This window comes from Astatotilapia calliptera, chromosome 13, assembly GCF_900246225.1.
Source record: "Astatotilapia calliptera chromosome 13, fAstCal1.2, whole genome shotgun sequence".
In the NCBI taxonomy this organism is placed as follows: domain Eukaryota; kingdom Metazoa; phylum Chordata; class Actinopteri; order Cichliformes; family Cichlidae; genus Astatotilapia; species Astatotilapia calliptera.
In genome coordinates, this window is record NC_039314.1 from 10,517,145 (window position 1) to 10,535,000 (window position 17,856).

A 17,856-nucleotide genomic window follows, 5' to 3' on the forward strand; every position below is an offset into this window, starting at 1 on the left:
AATGGCTTCTGTGAGCCTTGTTTCCAGTCCCCCAGCCCCTGTTCTTGACAAAAACATGACAGACTCTGAGCTTGCAGGGGATGAAAGGTCGAGTAATATTCTTGTGCAATTATTAATACGCTCATCTGTGCGTTTCAATTTCAGTGCTGTGGGTCTACATGCTTGTGTTACTGTTTTCTCTTTTAACCACGAATTGCGGGATATAGAGACATTTCACTTCTTTCCCCCCCTCTCTTAACATATTTTTTGCATGCCTCTTTGGTGCAGTTGAATGGCGCTGTTCACACAGCCTCGATTACACATCACCGTGTCGATGAGACTCATTCATGATCATTTCCATGCAACATAGAGACCTCATCATTCTGTTGTTGTAGCTCAGGGATTCATGGCTTCATTGTTGCCATCTGCAGGAGACTATGCAAATGACTATGATGTAAATGCCACGCCCATCCTCATACTGTACTCCCCCTACTGGGCAACTACCGGTATTGCTGAAGCAGGGTTCACGCAGAGTTGAGATGATGTGCTTCTGCAGGATGTAGGCCATACCTGTGTCCTTGTGATTTGCTTTGCATTATGTTCAAAAACAAGACAAACAATTTGGTTTTCTGTTAAAAATCTTTGATCAAGTAATTTCACAGATTTTTTTCACTGTAGAAAACCAAGTGAACCAGTTGCTCATGTGTTAGGCTGGAAAAAAACTTGATGGCTCAACTTCTAGCCTGGACTTTGAGCATCTGTTACAGTTTTTAATTCTTAAAATGGGCAGAAACATAATTTCCAGTGTGGGCTTCGGGTATGATTGAAGCACCTAGTGTTGTTTATCACTGGAAAATGCACTTTAATGTAAATATTTAACATTTACATAGTTGTATTAGGTCCTTATAAACTGCCTTCTAACACTGATGCTACTATTTTTCATCATTTGCTTTTGGTCCTCAGTTAGATGTGCTGTACAGGCAGTTACAACAATAGAAAAAGGTGATTTGAAATAAAATATTTAGCCTGGCAGATGTTTTTCATTGAGGATGATGGTGACCTGTAAAGATTGTCCCCCACCTTTTGCTCTGCGACAGCTGAGACAGGATCCAACAGCCCTGTGGCCCTAAGCTGGATAAACCGTTAAGAAAATGGGTGGTTAGATGGATGTTTCTTGTTAAACCTGAGGCCTGTTCTGCTTCAATTAACTCAAAAGCCAACTTTACATACACAATGTTAGCTTTGGATTAATTCAGACTGAGGAAGAGGCAGCTAGTATCTGTAAAAACTGACCTAGATTGCTTTATTGGATCTGTTTCATAATGTTTTTGTTCCACCCTCCCACCAGCACTGTATTTCTAAATCACCTGGAATTATTTACAATGAAAAGATTGCCAACTCTGAAACATTTGCCAGGATTTTGTTTCATATTAAAAATTGATTAGAATATTTAGTCTGTATTAGTATGTTTAATTTTAGTTGTAAATATGTGAATTACAGCAGATAAACATCAAATTTTTACATTTGGATGAGGTTGTATAAACTACTTTAGTGGTGCAACTAAATGTACTGTATTTACAAAAAGCCACATGTGTATGAAGTATAGCCTGGTCACGCTGAGTTATGAGTAATGCTCTGCAAACTAATAAGTGATCCTCTGATTGTAATGATAATCATCTGTTCCAACATAACATTTAATGCCTGATTTTTACATCAGGTGCCCTACATAACAAGACCCGCAGGGGAGTTGTGGCTCCTCCTGGGATCAAACCTGAGATCTTTTGGAAATTTGTAACAGAAAAAACAGCCGATTATTCCAAATCATTACTTTTTTGGTTTAACTATAGCTACAATTGATGTATTATTTGTAAACATTTAAAGTCTGTCCAAAATAGTGTCAATAGTGAGTATTTATATTGCTTTTATCTTTCCAGAGAGGATGGTGAACTGGAAGATGGAGAAATAGATGATGAAGGGATTGGAATTGAAGAGGACAACAAGGAGGCCGCGGAGGTGAATGAAGAGAAGGAGAAGGAAAAGGAGAAGGAGAAGATTAGAGAGAAAGAGGAAAAGGCTCACAGACACTCCAGGAAAAGATACAGAAAGACCCGAGAGAAGAGGAGGTCTAAAAGAAGGAGACGTGACAGACCGAAAGTAAGATGCTACTGTACAGCTTGTTGTTGCATTAAAATATCTCCTCCTGCTCTTGCAATTAGAGCATAAATGTGAACTAACCCATTTAAAATTAATGTTATGTTTCATTTTTCTTTATTTCTGTTTACCCTCACCTCAGCATCACTCCCCCTCAAGCAGCTCCAGCTCCGACAGCTACGACTCTGACTACGATCGACCGGAAAGGTCCAAAGGCAGAAAGGGCCTGGGATCTAATCGCGAGTCTGATGGCCAGTCCTCTCAGGTGAGTTCAGAACAGCTCGCAGTGTTTATATTCATGCAAACATTATTGTCTGACATAATTCACTCCCTCTGCTTTGACCACAAGCATTCAAAGGGAGGCAACTCACACAGGTCCCCACCGTACAAGAGCAGCGATTTCGACAAATACAGCGACTACAGCGACGACAAGTACGACTACGATGACGAGGAGGATGATTATGAAGACGACATGTCCGAGTATCAGCAGTCAAAAGATTCGTCGAGTCAGGGAAGGGGGCGGCACGCTAAAGACCAGATGAACAGAGGAAACATGAGGGGGATGAAGCAACAACAGTGTACGAATGCTTTTTAAATTATAAACACAACAATGTCATAGGCAGAGATGTATCGCAAACATCTTTAAGGGTGAAGAGAGTTTACTCATTTTTGTTAAAATGTAATTTCCAGACGGGCAGAGGGGAAGAGGCAGAGGGAGTGGACCGGGGAGAGGACGTGGGATGCTGAACAAGAACAAGAAGCTGAAGGGTAAACCCTGGGGAGGACGCGGACGAGGTCGAGGGGGAGAACAGGGGATGGAAGACATGGCGCAGGTATGTGAGCTGAATATTTCACTGTACTCTGCCATCGCTGGTTTAAATTGCACTGTGAATTAGCTGTTGCTAATTTTGTGTCACAGGAAGGAAAAAATTTGTCCGGTTTCCAGAAGAAGCGGCCAATAATGAGCAAGGAGTTTATCAATCAGCACACCGTTGAACATAACGGAAGGTACATCTGCAAGTATTTCCTGGAGGGTCGGTGCATCAAGGTACGGCAGCGTTAATGCCCTTTAATTTTTTTTTTATAACGTAAACCTGCTTTTAGTAAGGTAAATACTGTCCTAACTAACTTAAAAGATTAAAGAAAAAAACATTTTGTGATGTCTTCATACAGGGCGAGCAGTGCAAATTTGAACACGAGCTTGTTGTACCAGATAAGAAAAAGGAGCTTTGTAAGTTTTATCTTCAAGGATACTGCAGTAAAGGAGATAACTGCATTTACATGCACAATATCCTTCACTAATAGTTCTTAATTATATTCGTGTAATTGGATTGCATAAACTGCACCCTTTAATTATTTCTGTTCCTTAACCTGTGATTGCACATGAATACCCGTGCAAGTTCTTTCATACCGGAGCCAAATGCTATCAAGGAGACAACTGCAAATTCTCCCATGAAGCTTTGACTGACGTGACCAAGGAGCTGCTCGATAAGGTAAAACGAAATATAGTTGAAGCTCATCCTTAGTTCTGTCAGCGGTTATCTTATTTCTTCTTTCCCGTGTCTTTATTCAGATAATTAATACTGAAGAGGAGAATGCCAGGGAGGATGAGTTGGAGCTGGAGGATCTGAGAAAACAGGGTATTTCCCCACTTCCAAAGCCTCCTCCTGGGGTTGGGCTGCTGCCCACTCCTGGTCAGAGCAGTCCTACAGATAGCCAAGCAGGGAAGAAGATCCCCTCTCTTTTTGAAATCAAGGTTCAACCAACTGTAGACTTGGCACAAAAAATCGGTCTGAGGTAACTGGAGTAATCTGTAATCAAAACCAGGTCAGACTTTAAAATTTTTTTGATTTTCTCCTAAGCCTGAGTGCACTCTGTTTTTCAGTGGATCCAACTACCCTCAGAATCAAGGAGAATGCACAGGTGAGTTTACTGGAGGTTCAGAGGACACACAGAGCGGCAGCATGGTGCCTTCAGGCTCTTCTGCTCCTCCTGTTCCTCCCCCCGGATCACCCGTTCCCGTGGGTCACACCGCTGCACCACCGATGCCACAAAGCCCACCAGGGCAGCACCTGCCGCATGGATTTCCAATGCAGCCGCCGATCCCATCCAGTCAGCCGCCACCCTTCCATGGAAACCGACCTAATATCAACCCGCAGATGAATATACAGAGGCCTCCATTTCCCCCTATACCAGATCTAGAGATAGCACCAAATCTCTTCCCCTTTCCATCTGCGGGTCAGAACCCAGTAGACTTCCTTAGCAGCTTCCTCCGAAACCAGACCATTGGTCAACAAGGAGGTGAGTCATATAAGCATATAATTAATAAGCTGTTCTTATAGGTTAACTGCCTTTTACTTGTTACTGACTTTGCAAAACTTTGTGTCTGTGTTTTTTTTTCAATTTGGTAGACCCTAGTCTGGCTTTCATACAGAACCTCCAGCAACAGATTGGTGCAGAGTCACAGTTGCAGTCTTTACCACCAGCAGTACAGAAAGCCATCCTTTTACACCTGACACAGCAGCAGCAACAACAAGAGTCAAATCCACAAGGGAGTGAAGCACAGAGAGCAGATGGCCAGGATGAAAATGCAAGCAGAGGCAAGTGTCCATGGACAGCTTTATTGAGTTAATTAAGATTAAATGAAACCCAGGGAGCAAGATTGGAACAAAGTGACCTACACAACTCAGAATTATCGAAATAAGTGCTTATACACAGATAACACCAAAAAGACTCTCCTTTAAACTTTCTACCTCTACTGGTAGAAGCTAAAAAACAACATCCAGTTTTGGAGGACACTCCCTTTCTCATTGATAGGACGAGTGAACTCAATAAGGATGGTCTTTCTCCTGCAATATCTGTATTTGGTCCAAAATATCCCAATTTTCCTGCCCATAGCTTTCTTCAAAAAGCTGGATGCAATTATTATGCCGTTTATATGGAACTACAAAACACATAGAATAAAAAAGAACATCTTTGCAAACACGGATCCCTTGGAGGAGTTGCACTACCTAACTTTATGCATTATTACTGGGCATCAAATTTAAGAATAATTTCCCTCTTACTGGATGATACAGCGTTACTCCCCCATGGTCTGCAGATGGAGCGGGAGGACTGCCTTCCTTACTATGTTGGTGGAATATTACTTTCTCCTACTCCCTTGACAAGTGCATACTATAATTATAACCCAGTGATCCATACCATTTTGCGAATTTGGAAACAAATAATTAAGCACTTTAAACTGAAACCATTATCAATGAGTATGTCTGTTACAGCTAACCCCTCTTTCCTTCCATCATGTGCAGACGGTGCTTTCAACGTGTGGCATGAACTGGGAATTCGTAAATTAAAAGACTTGTATTCAAACGATACCTTCATGTCATTTCAACAATTAGGTAAAAGATAGATTTGGACTACCGCGCAGCCATTTTTTTAGAGATCTTCAACTACGAAATTATATCCGCACACATTTGCCGCAGTTTGAAAGCATGCCGTCTGACACCTTGGATAGATGCCTTAGTGATAGCTGGGGTTCGAACAGAGAATCTGATTGTTCTATAACTCACTACAGGAGATGAGTGTACCTTCAACTCATTCAATTAAAGAGGAGTGGGAAAAGGAATTTGGGATGTCCCTATCGGAAGATTTTTGGCAGGAAGTCTTACGCAACATAAATACGCTTTTTATTAATTCCCGTCGTTCCTTAATTCAGTATAAAATTGTACACAGGTTACATTACTCAAGGTAAAGACTTCACAAAATTTATCCAGACTGCTCTCCCCTCTGAAAAAAATGTATGACACATTAGTAGTTTTGCACTTTGTCCAAGGCTTCAGGGTTTTTGGTGTGACATTTTTACTTATCTATCTAATATTCTTAAAAACAAGATTGATCCAAATCCAACAGTAATTATCTTTGGGATCTCCAAAGAAACACAAAGCTTACAACATGCTCAAAAAAGGTTTATGTCATATGCGCTGATCATCGCAAAGAAACTGATCCTGCAGCTTTGGAAAGGCCTGTGTTAAAGATGTGGCTTGCAGAGCTTACAAATACACTTCACCTTGAAAAAATAAGATATACCATGAATGGCAATGTGAAAGATTTTGAACTAATTTGGCGTCCTTTACTTGCATATCTTGGGAAAATATAAGTTTTTGGCAGTCGGGGGGTCTTTTTGTTTTGTCTTGTTTTGTTTAGAGAAAAAGGGGGCACAAGTTCTATTAACTTGTAACAACTGTGATACTTGCTTCTAATAAAAGATATTTGAAACAGAAAAAAAAGACTCTCCTTTAAATCTGATTTATTTGTTTATTCATGTTTTTTTGCAGATGAAACTACAAACTGGTACTCGAGCGATGATGAGGATGGGAGCTGTGTTTCCTCCATTCTTAAATCTCTGAAGAGACAGAATGAGATGCAGCAGTCTCAGCCCAAGACCGCCCCGGTGGCTCCAGCACTGGGTGACCCCCGCCTCGTTAAGGAAAGGGCTCCACCCAGTGACCCACGTGTCAAGGCTGACCCTAGACAGCGACCCCCAGATATGAAAAAGGAGCCAGATGGCGCTTCGGATCCGCGGCTTTCCAGAGACCCCAGGAAAATGAGACCAGTGGAACCGAGCTCATATCGGCAGCAGAGCCATCCTGTTCATCAAAAGCCTCTTACAGGAGAGGAGGATGACGAAGGAGAGAGGGAACTCAGGGACAGGGCTGTTCTCATTCCTTTAGATGCCAGCCCAGGTGTGGTCCTGAGAGACCCTCGATGCCAGTTAAAGCAGTTTAGTCATATTCGTGTTGACATTCTGCTCCAGCGGCCTGCCTTTGCTCAGACAGTTGTGTGGACCCCTGAGGATCTCATCCCCTCCTTAGTGCCCAAACAGGAACACTCCATCAACCTGCCTCTTCCACCTCTAATTGCTGATGCTCAGATGAACCGAACAAGCCTGCCCGACCACCCCCCAGTCTCCAGCCCTCCGCTATCTGATCCCAGACTTGCAGCTGCACGTTTGAAGGAACGTATGAGCCGACTGCCCACTGGTTCTCTAGAGTCACGATCTTCTACAGAGAGACCTGTAGACCCACGCCAGCAAAAGTCTTTGGACCCCAGACTCAAACGTACAGCCAGTCTGGACTCCAAGCTGCTGGGTCCGAAAGAGCAGTCCTCTGGGGCAGGACTTTTGGACCCCAGGTTACAGAAGGCCAGTGCCAGTCCCTCTCCTCACGCTGCCCGAGCCAAGCCAGAGCCAGAGAAGCTTCCACCTTATGCTCCTCGACTGGCGTCCTCTGGTGGAGGGTTGGAGAGTCCCACTACGATCCTGGGAGGCATCAGCCTGTATGATCCTCGTTCCCAAACCGAGCAAGTTCAGAAGGAGCAGTTTGAGCCTCCTAAAAAGGCGGGGATTCTTAAACAGGCTGCTAAGAAAGACAGCACTCCAGCACCGTCTCTATCACCAACCCAACGAAGCGGCTCGTTCGAAGAGGCTAAAAGCACAGATGCTGCAGATCACACTCCAGCTTCCACTTCTCCCACTGTGCCTCCTGCCTCACCTGTCAAACCCCCTGCTGTACATAATCTCCCCATCCAGGCTCTGGCTGGGCTAATCCGACCCCAGTACACTGACCCGAGGCAAGCTAAACAGGGAGGACAGGGCTCTACAGGAGCACAGGAAGAGGCAGAGGACAAGAAGGAGCAGGAAGAGGAGGCAGCTCCAGAGAAAGAACCGAAACAAGAAGATCCAGAGGAGGAGGAAGAGGAGGAGGCAGATGACAGGACACTTAAAGATGTGTTCAAGACTTTTGACCCCACTGCTTCCCCTTTCTGTCAGTAAACACTCAACTGTTGATTGCAACAGATATGTTTGTTGATGACACATTAATCTTTATTTAGCTTTACATAAATCTATTTATTTCTTTATATGATGCTGTAGAAAACCAAACACTACGCCACACATTTATCAGTAAGGAGATGATGCTGGATACAGACACAGAGTATAGTTCCCTGTAACTATGTCATATTAAAGCTCAGAGGCGTGTTTTGAATGCGTGTATGGTAAGGTTTCTATTGTGTCATTTTTACACACGTTCTAAACAATCAGAGGAAATAAAAAGATGTGAAAGTTTTACTAAAGCCTGACCCAGGTGTTGTTAAGTCAGCTTGGGGCTCGTTCCATTGAACGACCTGATAGTCACTTTCCACGCAGAGAGATTATACAAAGTAATCAAAAACACAATAATTTCCTGGGGGGGGGGGATTTTTGTATTTACATATTTATTCACGGACACTTTCATATATTGAGATCTACTGTATATGTTGATGCCTGTCTTTATGATAAGGGATTTTTTTTAAACCATTTACATTTGTCATTTTTCAGTTGCTTATGCGTTCGGGTCAGATAATCAAAATTGAATATTTTCAATGTGAGTTTTCGATTACATTAGTCTAATTTTCCCTTTTCACACTTTTGAAACTCTACACCTAAGCTAGCTTGCAGAAGTCTTTGCACTAAAATAGACAATTTCCGTCTTTAGTGACTACATTGTTTTTTGGTTCAGGCGGTCTGAATCTTTTGAGGATGTTTTAACCTTTTCTAACAAACATCGCTGCTCCTCACATCTCTCGAAGAAGCTTGTAAGTAGCAGGGAAAATGTTACGTGTTTTCCAACACGCTGTCAGTCAGCATAAGAAATCGATAAAGTTTTCCAGTGTATTATACAGAAAAGTAGTACTATCTTAATAACACTGCAGTTGTATGTATATATGTTACAAATGTGACCTTGATGACTATTTTTACTGTTGAATTTTGTCGAATATGAACCTAAAAGAGGCTATAAATATACATGTGCTACAAAGACTGAAAGTTGTAGACGTAAGATGGAATATTGTTTGGTAATATTGGTTTGTTTAGGTCAGAGTTCTCCGTCTGTAATTTGAGGTATTCCTGTTTGACTGAAACTAAGCTATTTCCTTTTTTTTTTTTTAAAGTTCTTTTCATGATTCACATTGTAAATGCTTATTTTGTATCATGTGTACAGTGTGTTTTGGGGTGTTTTTTTTATGTCAGCGTGGGTCGGTATGGTGGTTATGGTTGTCATAATATTGTCTGATATTTTTACAACACATGCCAGTCGTTTCAGTGAGTTTGTTACAAATATCTGGAATAAAGACAGGAAACAGCACCAGTTTTATTTCAGAACCACACACCAGTGTTGCAATGTGTCATTTTAGTGTGCGTGCTGTGCTTCTTCTTTTTTTAACCACCAGCTCTAATACAATTCATGCAGCTGATTTCTCGGAGCAGGACACACAGCTTATGCATGAAACATTATTTTCTTCCTTTTCAAAATACAGTTGTAGCTGTCTTATACATTAACCTGTGGGGCAAGACTTGGGGCTAAAGGGTGCGCCGACGTCTTCCTCAGTCCCAGCTCATCTGTATCTGGGTTAGAGGTCTGCTGGGCTCGATGGATCTCCAGGTTTCTCTTCCACTGGAAACACAAAGCTGTAGCCTCTGCACCATCCGAATTTGGCTCAGGCTGCTTCAGACCCTGAAATCAGAGTGCAAGTGTTCAGTTTTAAGGAAGCAATTCATAGGGCATAATAAAAAGATGCCACTGAATCATATATTTGTAGTCCAGAGTTGCTGCTTGTGCTTGTGGTGTTGGATTTACTTTAATGCATGCTGTTTCTGCAGCTCGAACCCCACGTAAGACTGTCTGGAGCAGATTTTGTGCATTCTTTACCAGGATCTCATCAGAAGATTTGCACCCAGGAGTCACAGCATTGACACTTTGCAGGCAGAAGAAAATACTCATATTACGTTTCTTTTTTTCCCCTTTCAACATTTCTTTTATTAGTTTTCGGTGTGTGATTTCTGCTTGAAATTTCCTGACCTGGAAATGATGCTGAGCTGATTTGTGATGGTGAGAATCTGCTCAACAATTAGCGAGAGTTCAACTGCACACTGCTTGTCGAGGCTGTGGTTGGCAATAACTCTGATAAACTGGGTAACTGACTGGCAGTTTGAGATCACATCTTTGGCTGCAGAAACAAAAGCCTCTTTATTCTAAAGAAAAAAGAAACAAGATTGTAGATTAGTTTGCCTGCAAATCTAGTTGACGGTTGTGGAGGGACCTTTAGTTGGCATTACCGCTATTGGGCCTTTCTTCTTCAGATACTGAGTCATGTAACATACTGTGTCGGCCATCTTCCTGGTCACCTGGACTATTCTGTTGTCCTTGGGATCCCAGCTGTTGCTTTCTTGCTTTAGAAAAAGGGAGGTGTAGGTCAGGGAAGAGACTTCTTGGCACAAGCCAGATGCAGCACTATCCTGCAGAGAAGAATTAGGACATGGTTTATTGCGACATGATGGATTTATTACACAATAAAATCTGATCAATTATGCGATACTTACATCCTTTTTAGTATTTCCAGGTCCATATTTGGCCCCAGATGCCATATTTATGTTACTTTTTGCAGCATCTACATTTTCTTTAATGCCTTTCTGGTTTGAATTTATTGTTGTGTCAGAGGTAAATTCCACTTCTTTGACTTTAGTTGGGATTTTAGCCAAAACTTTGCTAATATCCTCAGGTGCTCTCCCCTGTAGTCCAGCCTTTATGTACTCTTTAACCTCTTGGTGAATCCCTTCTTGCTTCCTGATCTCTTCCATCACGTAATGAGCTTTTGCTGACCAACAGCGTGTCTGCACATCCAGACTGAGTGTGTCACAAATGTAGTGAGTCTCTAGCATGAGCCTCGCCCTGCAGATTATATCTGAGATCTGAAAAGACAGGTGGTCATTAATGGACCTCAGATTGGAGCGAGTGCGTGGGTCATGGATGTAATTTAAGCTGTCCTCCACTCTTCTGGTAGCAGATTTTACATTTTCAATAAGCGTTTGTGCCGCATGTTCAAACCTTTGCTCTGCATCTTCTGCGTTGTTCTCTCTGAAGTGTTCAGCAGCGAAATGAGCAATTGTGAGAAGATTTTGAAATGTAGTATCATAGTCCTTATTCACTTTGCTTAAATGACCAAAAAGCACTCGAATTTTAATCAAAAGTTTTCTCTGGAAGAATTCCGATTTTGCAAGGTGCACCACGCCTGGCATTAAATCAAATTCTTCTGCAGCTTTAAGGTAGTCCTCAGTCAGGTTTTTCAGTTCATCCTGGTATCTGGTTAACTCCTTTGATTTATAAGCACTTCTGCAGTTTATGCTTGTGAGCCTGGTTGCCTCTTGGATTCGGAGCGAGTTCTCAGACAACACTGAGAGCTGTTTCTGAGGGTTCAAATGGTTCAGTGCAGTCGATGTTCCCAAAATCTTATCCAGAGAATTAAGCAAAATCTGAATGGAGAGACTCCAGAGGATACAAAGTGCCTCTAGCTGATCTGACTGTCCTTCATATGCGGAGGAAAACTCTATCAGTTGCCTTGTGTTGTTCTGTGCTTTGGTAAGCTTGCTGTGTAAAACCCTCAATGTTTCTTGACCATCACTTTGTGTGGTTAAATCTGAAGATGTCAAGAGTTGGACCACGTCAGCACATAAAGTCATTGCTTCATTGAGTTGCTGTGCAGAACTGGCTGGTATATTTGGTAGATTCCCTTGCAGCTCATTATAAACAGTGTGATACCAGGTCCCAGCTGCTGGCAGCAAAACCTTTCGAATGTTATTAATAAGGTCAGAAAACTGTGTGCTGTGCTTAAAGATGCTCTCCGTACTCATCGCTGAGCTCATCGCCGTCTCTTGAGCTGTCTGGACGAGCAGTGGAGTCAGGGATACCAGCTCGGCCCTAAAGATTTCCAAAGTCTGACAGTCAACTGCATCGACAATGACCAAGGCCTCCTTTGTAGCTTGGGCATAACAGTTTGACAGCTCAAGAACACTGGTGCAGGCCTGGTTGAGCAGTGTCACGTCTTTCCCTTTAGTCACAGTTACAACTTCATACAAGAGGGGTAAAAGGTCAAATTTGAGAGGCTTGAGAATCAGTTTAGGCTCATCTGAGACAGCTGGGAACGTTAAATCATCGCTGTCAACTTTATGGTCTGGTTCGGCTTTTATGGGTCCCTGATCTGTGTGCTTCTCCTCATGTTTGGTTTCTCTTTCCAAAACTTCAAAAAAAGGAATATCCGAGCCTCTTAACATATCGTCCACACTCAGTTCACAGCTGTCTTTGACTGGCAGACATGGCTGTGTGATTTCGAGCTGACGAGCCCCCTCTCGCAGCGGGCTCAGGAGATGCGGATGCTGTTGGCCATCCAATCCTGATCTAAGCACCTTAAAATGCTCAATGACGGTGGAAACGCTGTCACTAAATGTAGAATATGCCTCCACGTTCAGCGTGGATCCATTAAGCATGCTTCTGACTGACTCAGCTACTTTGGCTTGAGATGACTGAACCTGCTTCAGGAGGACCAAAAGGCCGTTCCTGTAGATGGGTTCGTCACTTCTATCCAAATGCCTCCTCACTGAGTGAATCGCCAGCTTCATGTGACCAATGAGGTTTGCTGCATGTTCATTAAACTGTTCATAGCTTTGTTCTCTGTATGCTGTGTCACATCCATGGCGATCACTCACCATCTCATTAACAGCTATACTGGTGAACTCCCTAATGTCCATCACATCACTGAAAGCATCCTGAAGCTGCTCAGTCTCCTCTTCCCATTTCTGACACACTTCACGAAGCTTCTGAGCAGTTTGCATTGAATTATCTGCCAGCTCCAGCGAAAGGGGAGCGATTCGAGCCCTGAGTCTCGAAAGGCATGCTCGGGAATTTTCCACATTCTCTAAACTCTTAGCATCGAGAGCCATAGCTGAGGTAAAATTGGCGACCTGGATTAGTCTGTCAGTGCAGGAAATTAAATCCTCAACTTCCGACTGAATAAAGTTCAGATCCAGCTTTGTAGAGGAATCTAAAAGCAAGATGTGTCCTAAAAGTTGCTCAGCTGTGGAGGAAGCCGCAAGAAGTATGTCCATGACTTGATACAGAACTGTAGTCATCAAAGTTTTGTCAAGCATTAGTATTTGCTGGCGCAGGAAAATGCAGGTCTTCTCAAAGCTCTGTGCAGAATCCTCAGAAGACTTTAAAATCCTTTTTATGTCAGACCAGAACTGCAGGATGTGACGACAGTGGAAAACCACTCTTTGCTGAAAGTCTCTGCGAGACATGTTTGCCACGACCATGCAATGAAACACAAGATCTCTGACCAAGCAGTCAAAGCTGCTGTCTCGGATTGAGGAGGTGGAGGGACTAGTGAGCAGTTGTAATAGACTGTTACTTTTCCAGGTATAATACCCACAAGGCCCCAGTGGTCCTCCATGGCAGTCACTCTGGAGGGTTGCTGTAATGTCACCAACAGTATTCTGAACTTTGTCCAGAATGTACCTCTTGGCTTCTCGGGCTTGCTCATTGGTAGGGTGTTTGATGGTTGTACACATGGCTGTGTGCAGCATGGAGATGCACCTCCTCAGGGTGTCCAAGGAATCGAGGAGTTGTTTGGTTTGTCTGGGATCCCGTAAGGAATTTGCTCTCTCCATTGTCAGTCTGTTAAAGGCAAGAAGAGCCTCAGAAAACATTTGGAAAGATTTAAGAAGAGACTTGATATCTGAGGAGGAGCCAACTTCAGAGAGACACTCCAAAACCTGATCAGCAGCAGCTATAACTTTCCTTACAGCAGCATCATCATCCACCAACAGAACCTAGGAGCAGAAGGCACAAGTCACTGTGTTACTGCTGCTCTACAGCTTACTGTACCTGTTTAAGAAGTATGAAAATACGGTGTCAGACTGTCAGTAAATCAATAAGTTAAAAGATTTTGGCCATGATCGAAATATTTCAACAGCTTTGACAGAATACGACAAAATGTAAACACATCCATCTATAGGCTTTGGTGAGCCTCTTTGGTTTTATGCTGCATTTGGCTGAAAACCTTCAGTGAACTGTATGAACAGCTGCCCTTTGGATCGCCATGAAATTTGGTTTCTGAGCTTCCAAACTGTGATTCAGATTCAATGCTAAAATCGTTATAATGCTCGGAATTATATGTTGCTATGCCAGCTCAGACTTTGAAAGTGAAACAGAGGAGAAAGTTTCTACATTGTCAGATAAAGTCAGTGAGTAGCTAACAGGAAAGAATTACTGTACTTAAAAATTAACGATGGAAAAAAAATGTTCTTTACACAACAGCACCAGAAGGCTAAAGATGATGGCTGAGTTGCTGAGATTCTCCACATGTGAATTAAAAACAGACGGTGTGGGAGTCTTCTGTTGTTTTTAAATAATGTCAACATTTAAGAAACCTCTGAGAAAGTAAAAGCAGATGTAGCTGCCTAAGATGAATCTAATGAAACCTTTAAGTGCTTTAACCTTATTTGTTTTCTCTCTGCTTTAATTTGGGTATAATTTTTAGGACAGTTGCAGAAAGCTTTTTCTTTTCTTTGTCTACTTTACCTTGACTATTCCGAGGAAAACGTTTTGTGTAGCAGTGACGAGCTCCTCTCTGTGTTCAGTTAAACTTGGCTGGATACTCAGTTTCTGAGCTGCCAGCAGGACATGCTGCCCACACACAGCGAATGACTCTAGCAGGGAGGACATCTCCATGTGAAAAACTTCATCCTCCGTCTCACGTATTTGCCTAGAAGTAAAGAGTCTGCTGTTCATCAGATAATATATACAAACACAATTCCAACCAAGCTGGGATGCTGTATAAACAGTAAATAAAAACAAAAGGCAATTATTTACAGAGCTCACAAACTCACATTTATTCATAATAGAAGACATAAAAAATAAAATGTTTAAGCTGAGACATGTTATGAAGGAATATGAGATTAGAGCTGTTCATGAATTATTAAATAATAATGAAATAAAATATTCATTTAACAAAGTATTTATGAAATAATTGTTAACTCTTCACTAATAATTACACCTTACTAAATGATTTAATAGACAACAAAAGGTAAGCTAATAATTCTAAATGAATTATTAAGCCATCAATAAATACTTGAAATGGAAAAAGAATTTAATTAAAAGGAACAGTGGAAATGAGCCATCTGATTGGTTATCCGGTTGTTCAGTCTGACGTCACTAGCCGTGTCTGGGTCTAAACTCCGCTGCAGGTCCATATATCAAACGATCACTGTGGCATTACTGAGAGTTGAAAAACTGTCTAAAGTCTTTCATCTTTAATAAAATGATCAGCGTTCTGCTCTACCAGGTGTAACAATTGAGTTTAACATCCAGGCATCCATGAAAACGGAATTTATGACATTTAACGGAGTTAGAAGTTAGCAGGGAGTTAGCTCGCTAGCTTCTATCTAAATACAATATAGCATGTCCTGACTGCGGGGTTTTGGAAACAAATTAAAACGTACAGCTCTGTTATCACTTCCAACATAAATATAGACAGAAAACTAAACAGCAGTGACGTTTGTAGGGTTACTGAAGTTGGGCTAGCTGGTATATAATGATGTGCTACGTGACCGCTAGCGACATAGCTATGTTAGCATAATATAAACAAGCTAACTTTTTTTTCCACTCGATAAAAGTTAACGTGAGTGTTCTCGGTGGTCAGAAACAAATGTAATCGCATGGCAGGATGCTGTAAAAGGACCAAACTTCAGCCAGGAGAACAACTGAGATAATCCATCCACAATACGAGGTTAGTCATTCATATACTGCTGCATGGGCTGGGCTGTAGTTACATCCTAAGGTTTTAAAAACTGAGCTTAAATAAATGATTAGCGGTAATAAAAGCCGAGGGAGGTCAACAGGGATCACTGACTGTTTTAGGAGCTTTTTGAGATCAAATAAAAGAAAATACATAACATTAAACATGTTAACAACACAAAAGCCATATTAAACGCAGACTACTTTAGACCCGGAAGTAGGATTCGTCGCGTCATCACTGAACAACCGGATAGAGAAGGGCTAGCCACCTGAATTTCTCTGTGTTTGGCCCAGTAGTATTGCTACTGCTAAGGAGAGCTTTAAAGGAAATCTTGGTGGTACACAAGGACATTTTAACTTGATCTTCACTTCCTTAAAATGTCTTAGATGATTAAATCAGGTATAAGAAGAATATGACGGGACCTTAAATGAAGCCCTAATCCTCCACTAGCCTCTTGAAGCTAACAACGCTAACACTAGCATCACTGCCCCACACTTTAACGCTAAAAACAAATCTGCTGTTTGTAGAATACCCAGTATGAAGATTAGACTGGAGCAGATCTTTGAAGTCCTCATGTGGATTGTTAACACCTCCACCCAGTTCAAAAAGCCATTAACAGCTGCTATTTTCTGAGGTCCCCTCCTCCCTCTAAGAGTCACCAGAGGAGCCTGTGTTTCACTACTAGGAGTGTGTGAATGTGTGCGTGAATGGGTGGATGACTGGATATGTAAAGCGCTTTGGGGTCCTTAGGGACTAGAAAAGCGCTATATAAATACAGGCCATTTACCATTTACCATTTACCAGCAGACCAACATATTTATTTTCATTTTAATTGTTTTGTAATCATGCTTTTAAAAAACGAGTTAACACAAAAGACATTACTTTGTTGTTAAATGGTTTCTTCTTTAATTATGAAAGTGTTTAAATCACATAGCACGGTGTTTGTTGGGGTTAATTTGTCCACATTATTAGTCTACAAGTTGCTGCCTCTGCTATATTATTTTTATCCAAAGTTGGGAAACCCAGCCACTCTAAATCTGGCATTTTTACAAGATGAATTTAAGTGCTCAAATTAACTAAAATACATTTTCCCTTTTAAATAAACAAAACATATGCCTATTTATGTCACCAGCCTGTTGCCAGTTTATCTAATTAACTGTAAAATGTCCCTTGAGTACCACTTATTTTTCCAGTTTTGTTGCCTTCATCCCAGTTTTTTGAGACATGTTGCATCCATAAAATTCAAAATGAGCTAATGTTTTTCCTGAAATTGTACTTTTTCTCAGTTCAAACATTTAATTTGTGTTCTATGTTCTATTGTGAATAATGCCTGAGATTTACAAATCTCTGCATTCTCTTACATAAGTATTCTAACTCTTCCCCAATTTGGGTTGTATTACACATTTCAGTTTCATACAGATTAAATAATTAAATTTGATTTTCCTATATCCTCCTGAGAGCCAGCTTATTCATTTAGATCCTGTGTAATGGACATTTGTCTATATCTTGTGACTTATTTGAGCTACCCGTCTAAGTCCTGATGTCCCCAATAGAGGACATCCTGGCCTTTCCATTGATATCTTATGTGTTTGGGTGGCCTCTTTTAGCTCCAAAGATGCAGGAAATTACAAGAAAAGGTTAAACTGAAAGATACTTTTTTCCTCTCTGCAGGCTATTGCTTCATTTGAAGTATTATACATTATGATTTTCATAACAGTACATACCTGGAAGCCACTGCTGCCATGTTCTCAGTAGCTTTAGCCACAGTCTGAGCTGCCCCCTCCAGCTGGCTGAATTGTTCAGGTTCCTCTGCGCTGTCACACAGCAACACCAGGTGGCATATATGAATTGCAATTGGTGCAACCACCTGCTCAACTGCTACAGTCCTGATCAACCCATGATCGAACAACGAGGACATAGTTAAGAGACTGATTCTCTCTGGTCAAAAGAAAGTGAGTACCATAAATGTTGTTGTATTCCTGCTGTATTTAGCGTGGTAGCTTTTTTAATAATTGATTTGCTCACCACAGCAGCTTGTTCTTGACTTCAGTGTTTCATAGCAACTGG

General features: G+C 41.7%; 2 protein-coding genes across 5 annotated transcripts; one reads left to right on the forward strand and one right to left on the reverse strand.

The window, feature by feature from the left end:
• zc3h6 (zinc finger CCCH-type containing 6) lies at positions 1–9,327 on the forward strand. 2 transcript variants are annotated; one of them, XM_026191090.1, is made up of 12 exons: positions 1–87; positions 1,914–2,133; positions 2,273–2,395; positions 2,480–2,708; positions 2,821–2,963; positions 3,050–3,178; positions 3,304–3,418; positions 3,514–3,623; positions 3,704–3,927; positions 4,016–4,431; positions 4,542–4,730; positions 6,462–9,327. In XM_026191090.1, exons 1-12 carry the CDS (start codon positions 2–4, stop codon positions 7,955–7,957), a joined length of 3,480 nt encoding a protein of 1,159 aa, XP_026046875.1. In that variant the 5' UTR covers position 1; the 3' UTR covers positions 7,958–9,327. The 2 variants fall into 2 exon arrangements, with proteins under 2 accessions (XP_026046875.1, XP_026046874.1); XM_026191089.1 differs by having other exon boundaries at positions 2,273–2,708.
• LOC113035484 (uncharacterized) lies at positions 9,095–17,741 on the reverse strand. Of its 3 annotated transcripts, none has more exons than XM_026191086.1 (7): positions 17,514–17,741; positions 14,574–14,757; positions 10,541–13,822; positions 10,277–10,456; positions 10,020–10,192; positions 9,798–9,915; positions 9,095–9,674 (listed from the first exon to the last, which is right to left on the reverse strand). In XM_026191086.1, exons 1-7 carry the CDS (start codon positions 17,705–17,707, stop codon positions 9,489–9,491), a joined length of 4,317 nt encoding a protein of 1,438 aa, XP_026046871.1. In that variant the 5' UTR covers positions 17,708–17,741; the 3' UTR covers positions 9,095–9,488. The 3 variants fall into 3 exon arrangements, with proteins under 3 accessions (XP_026046871.1, XP_026046870.1, XP_026046873.1); XM_026191085.1 differs by having other exon boundaries at positions 14,574–14,772; XM_026191088.1 differs by lacking the exon at positions 17,514–17,741 and adding an exon at positions 16,322–16,453.
• Between the last annotated feature and the right edge of the window lie 115 nt (positions 17,742–17,856).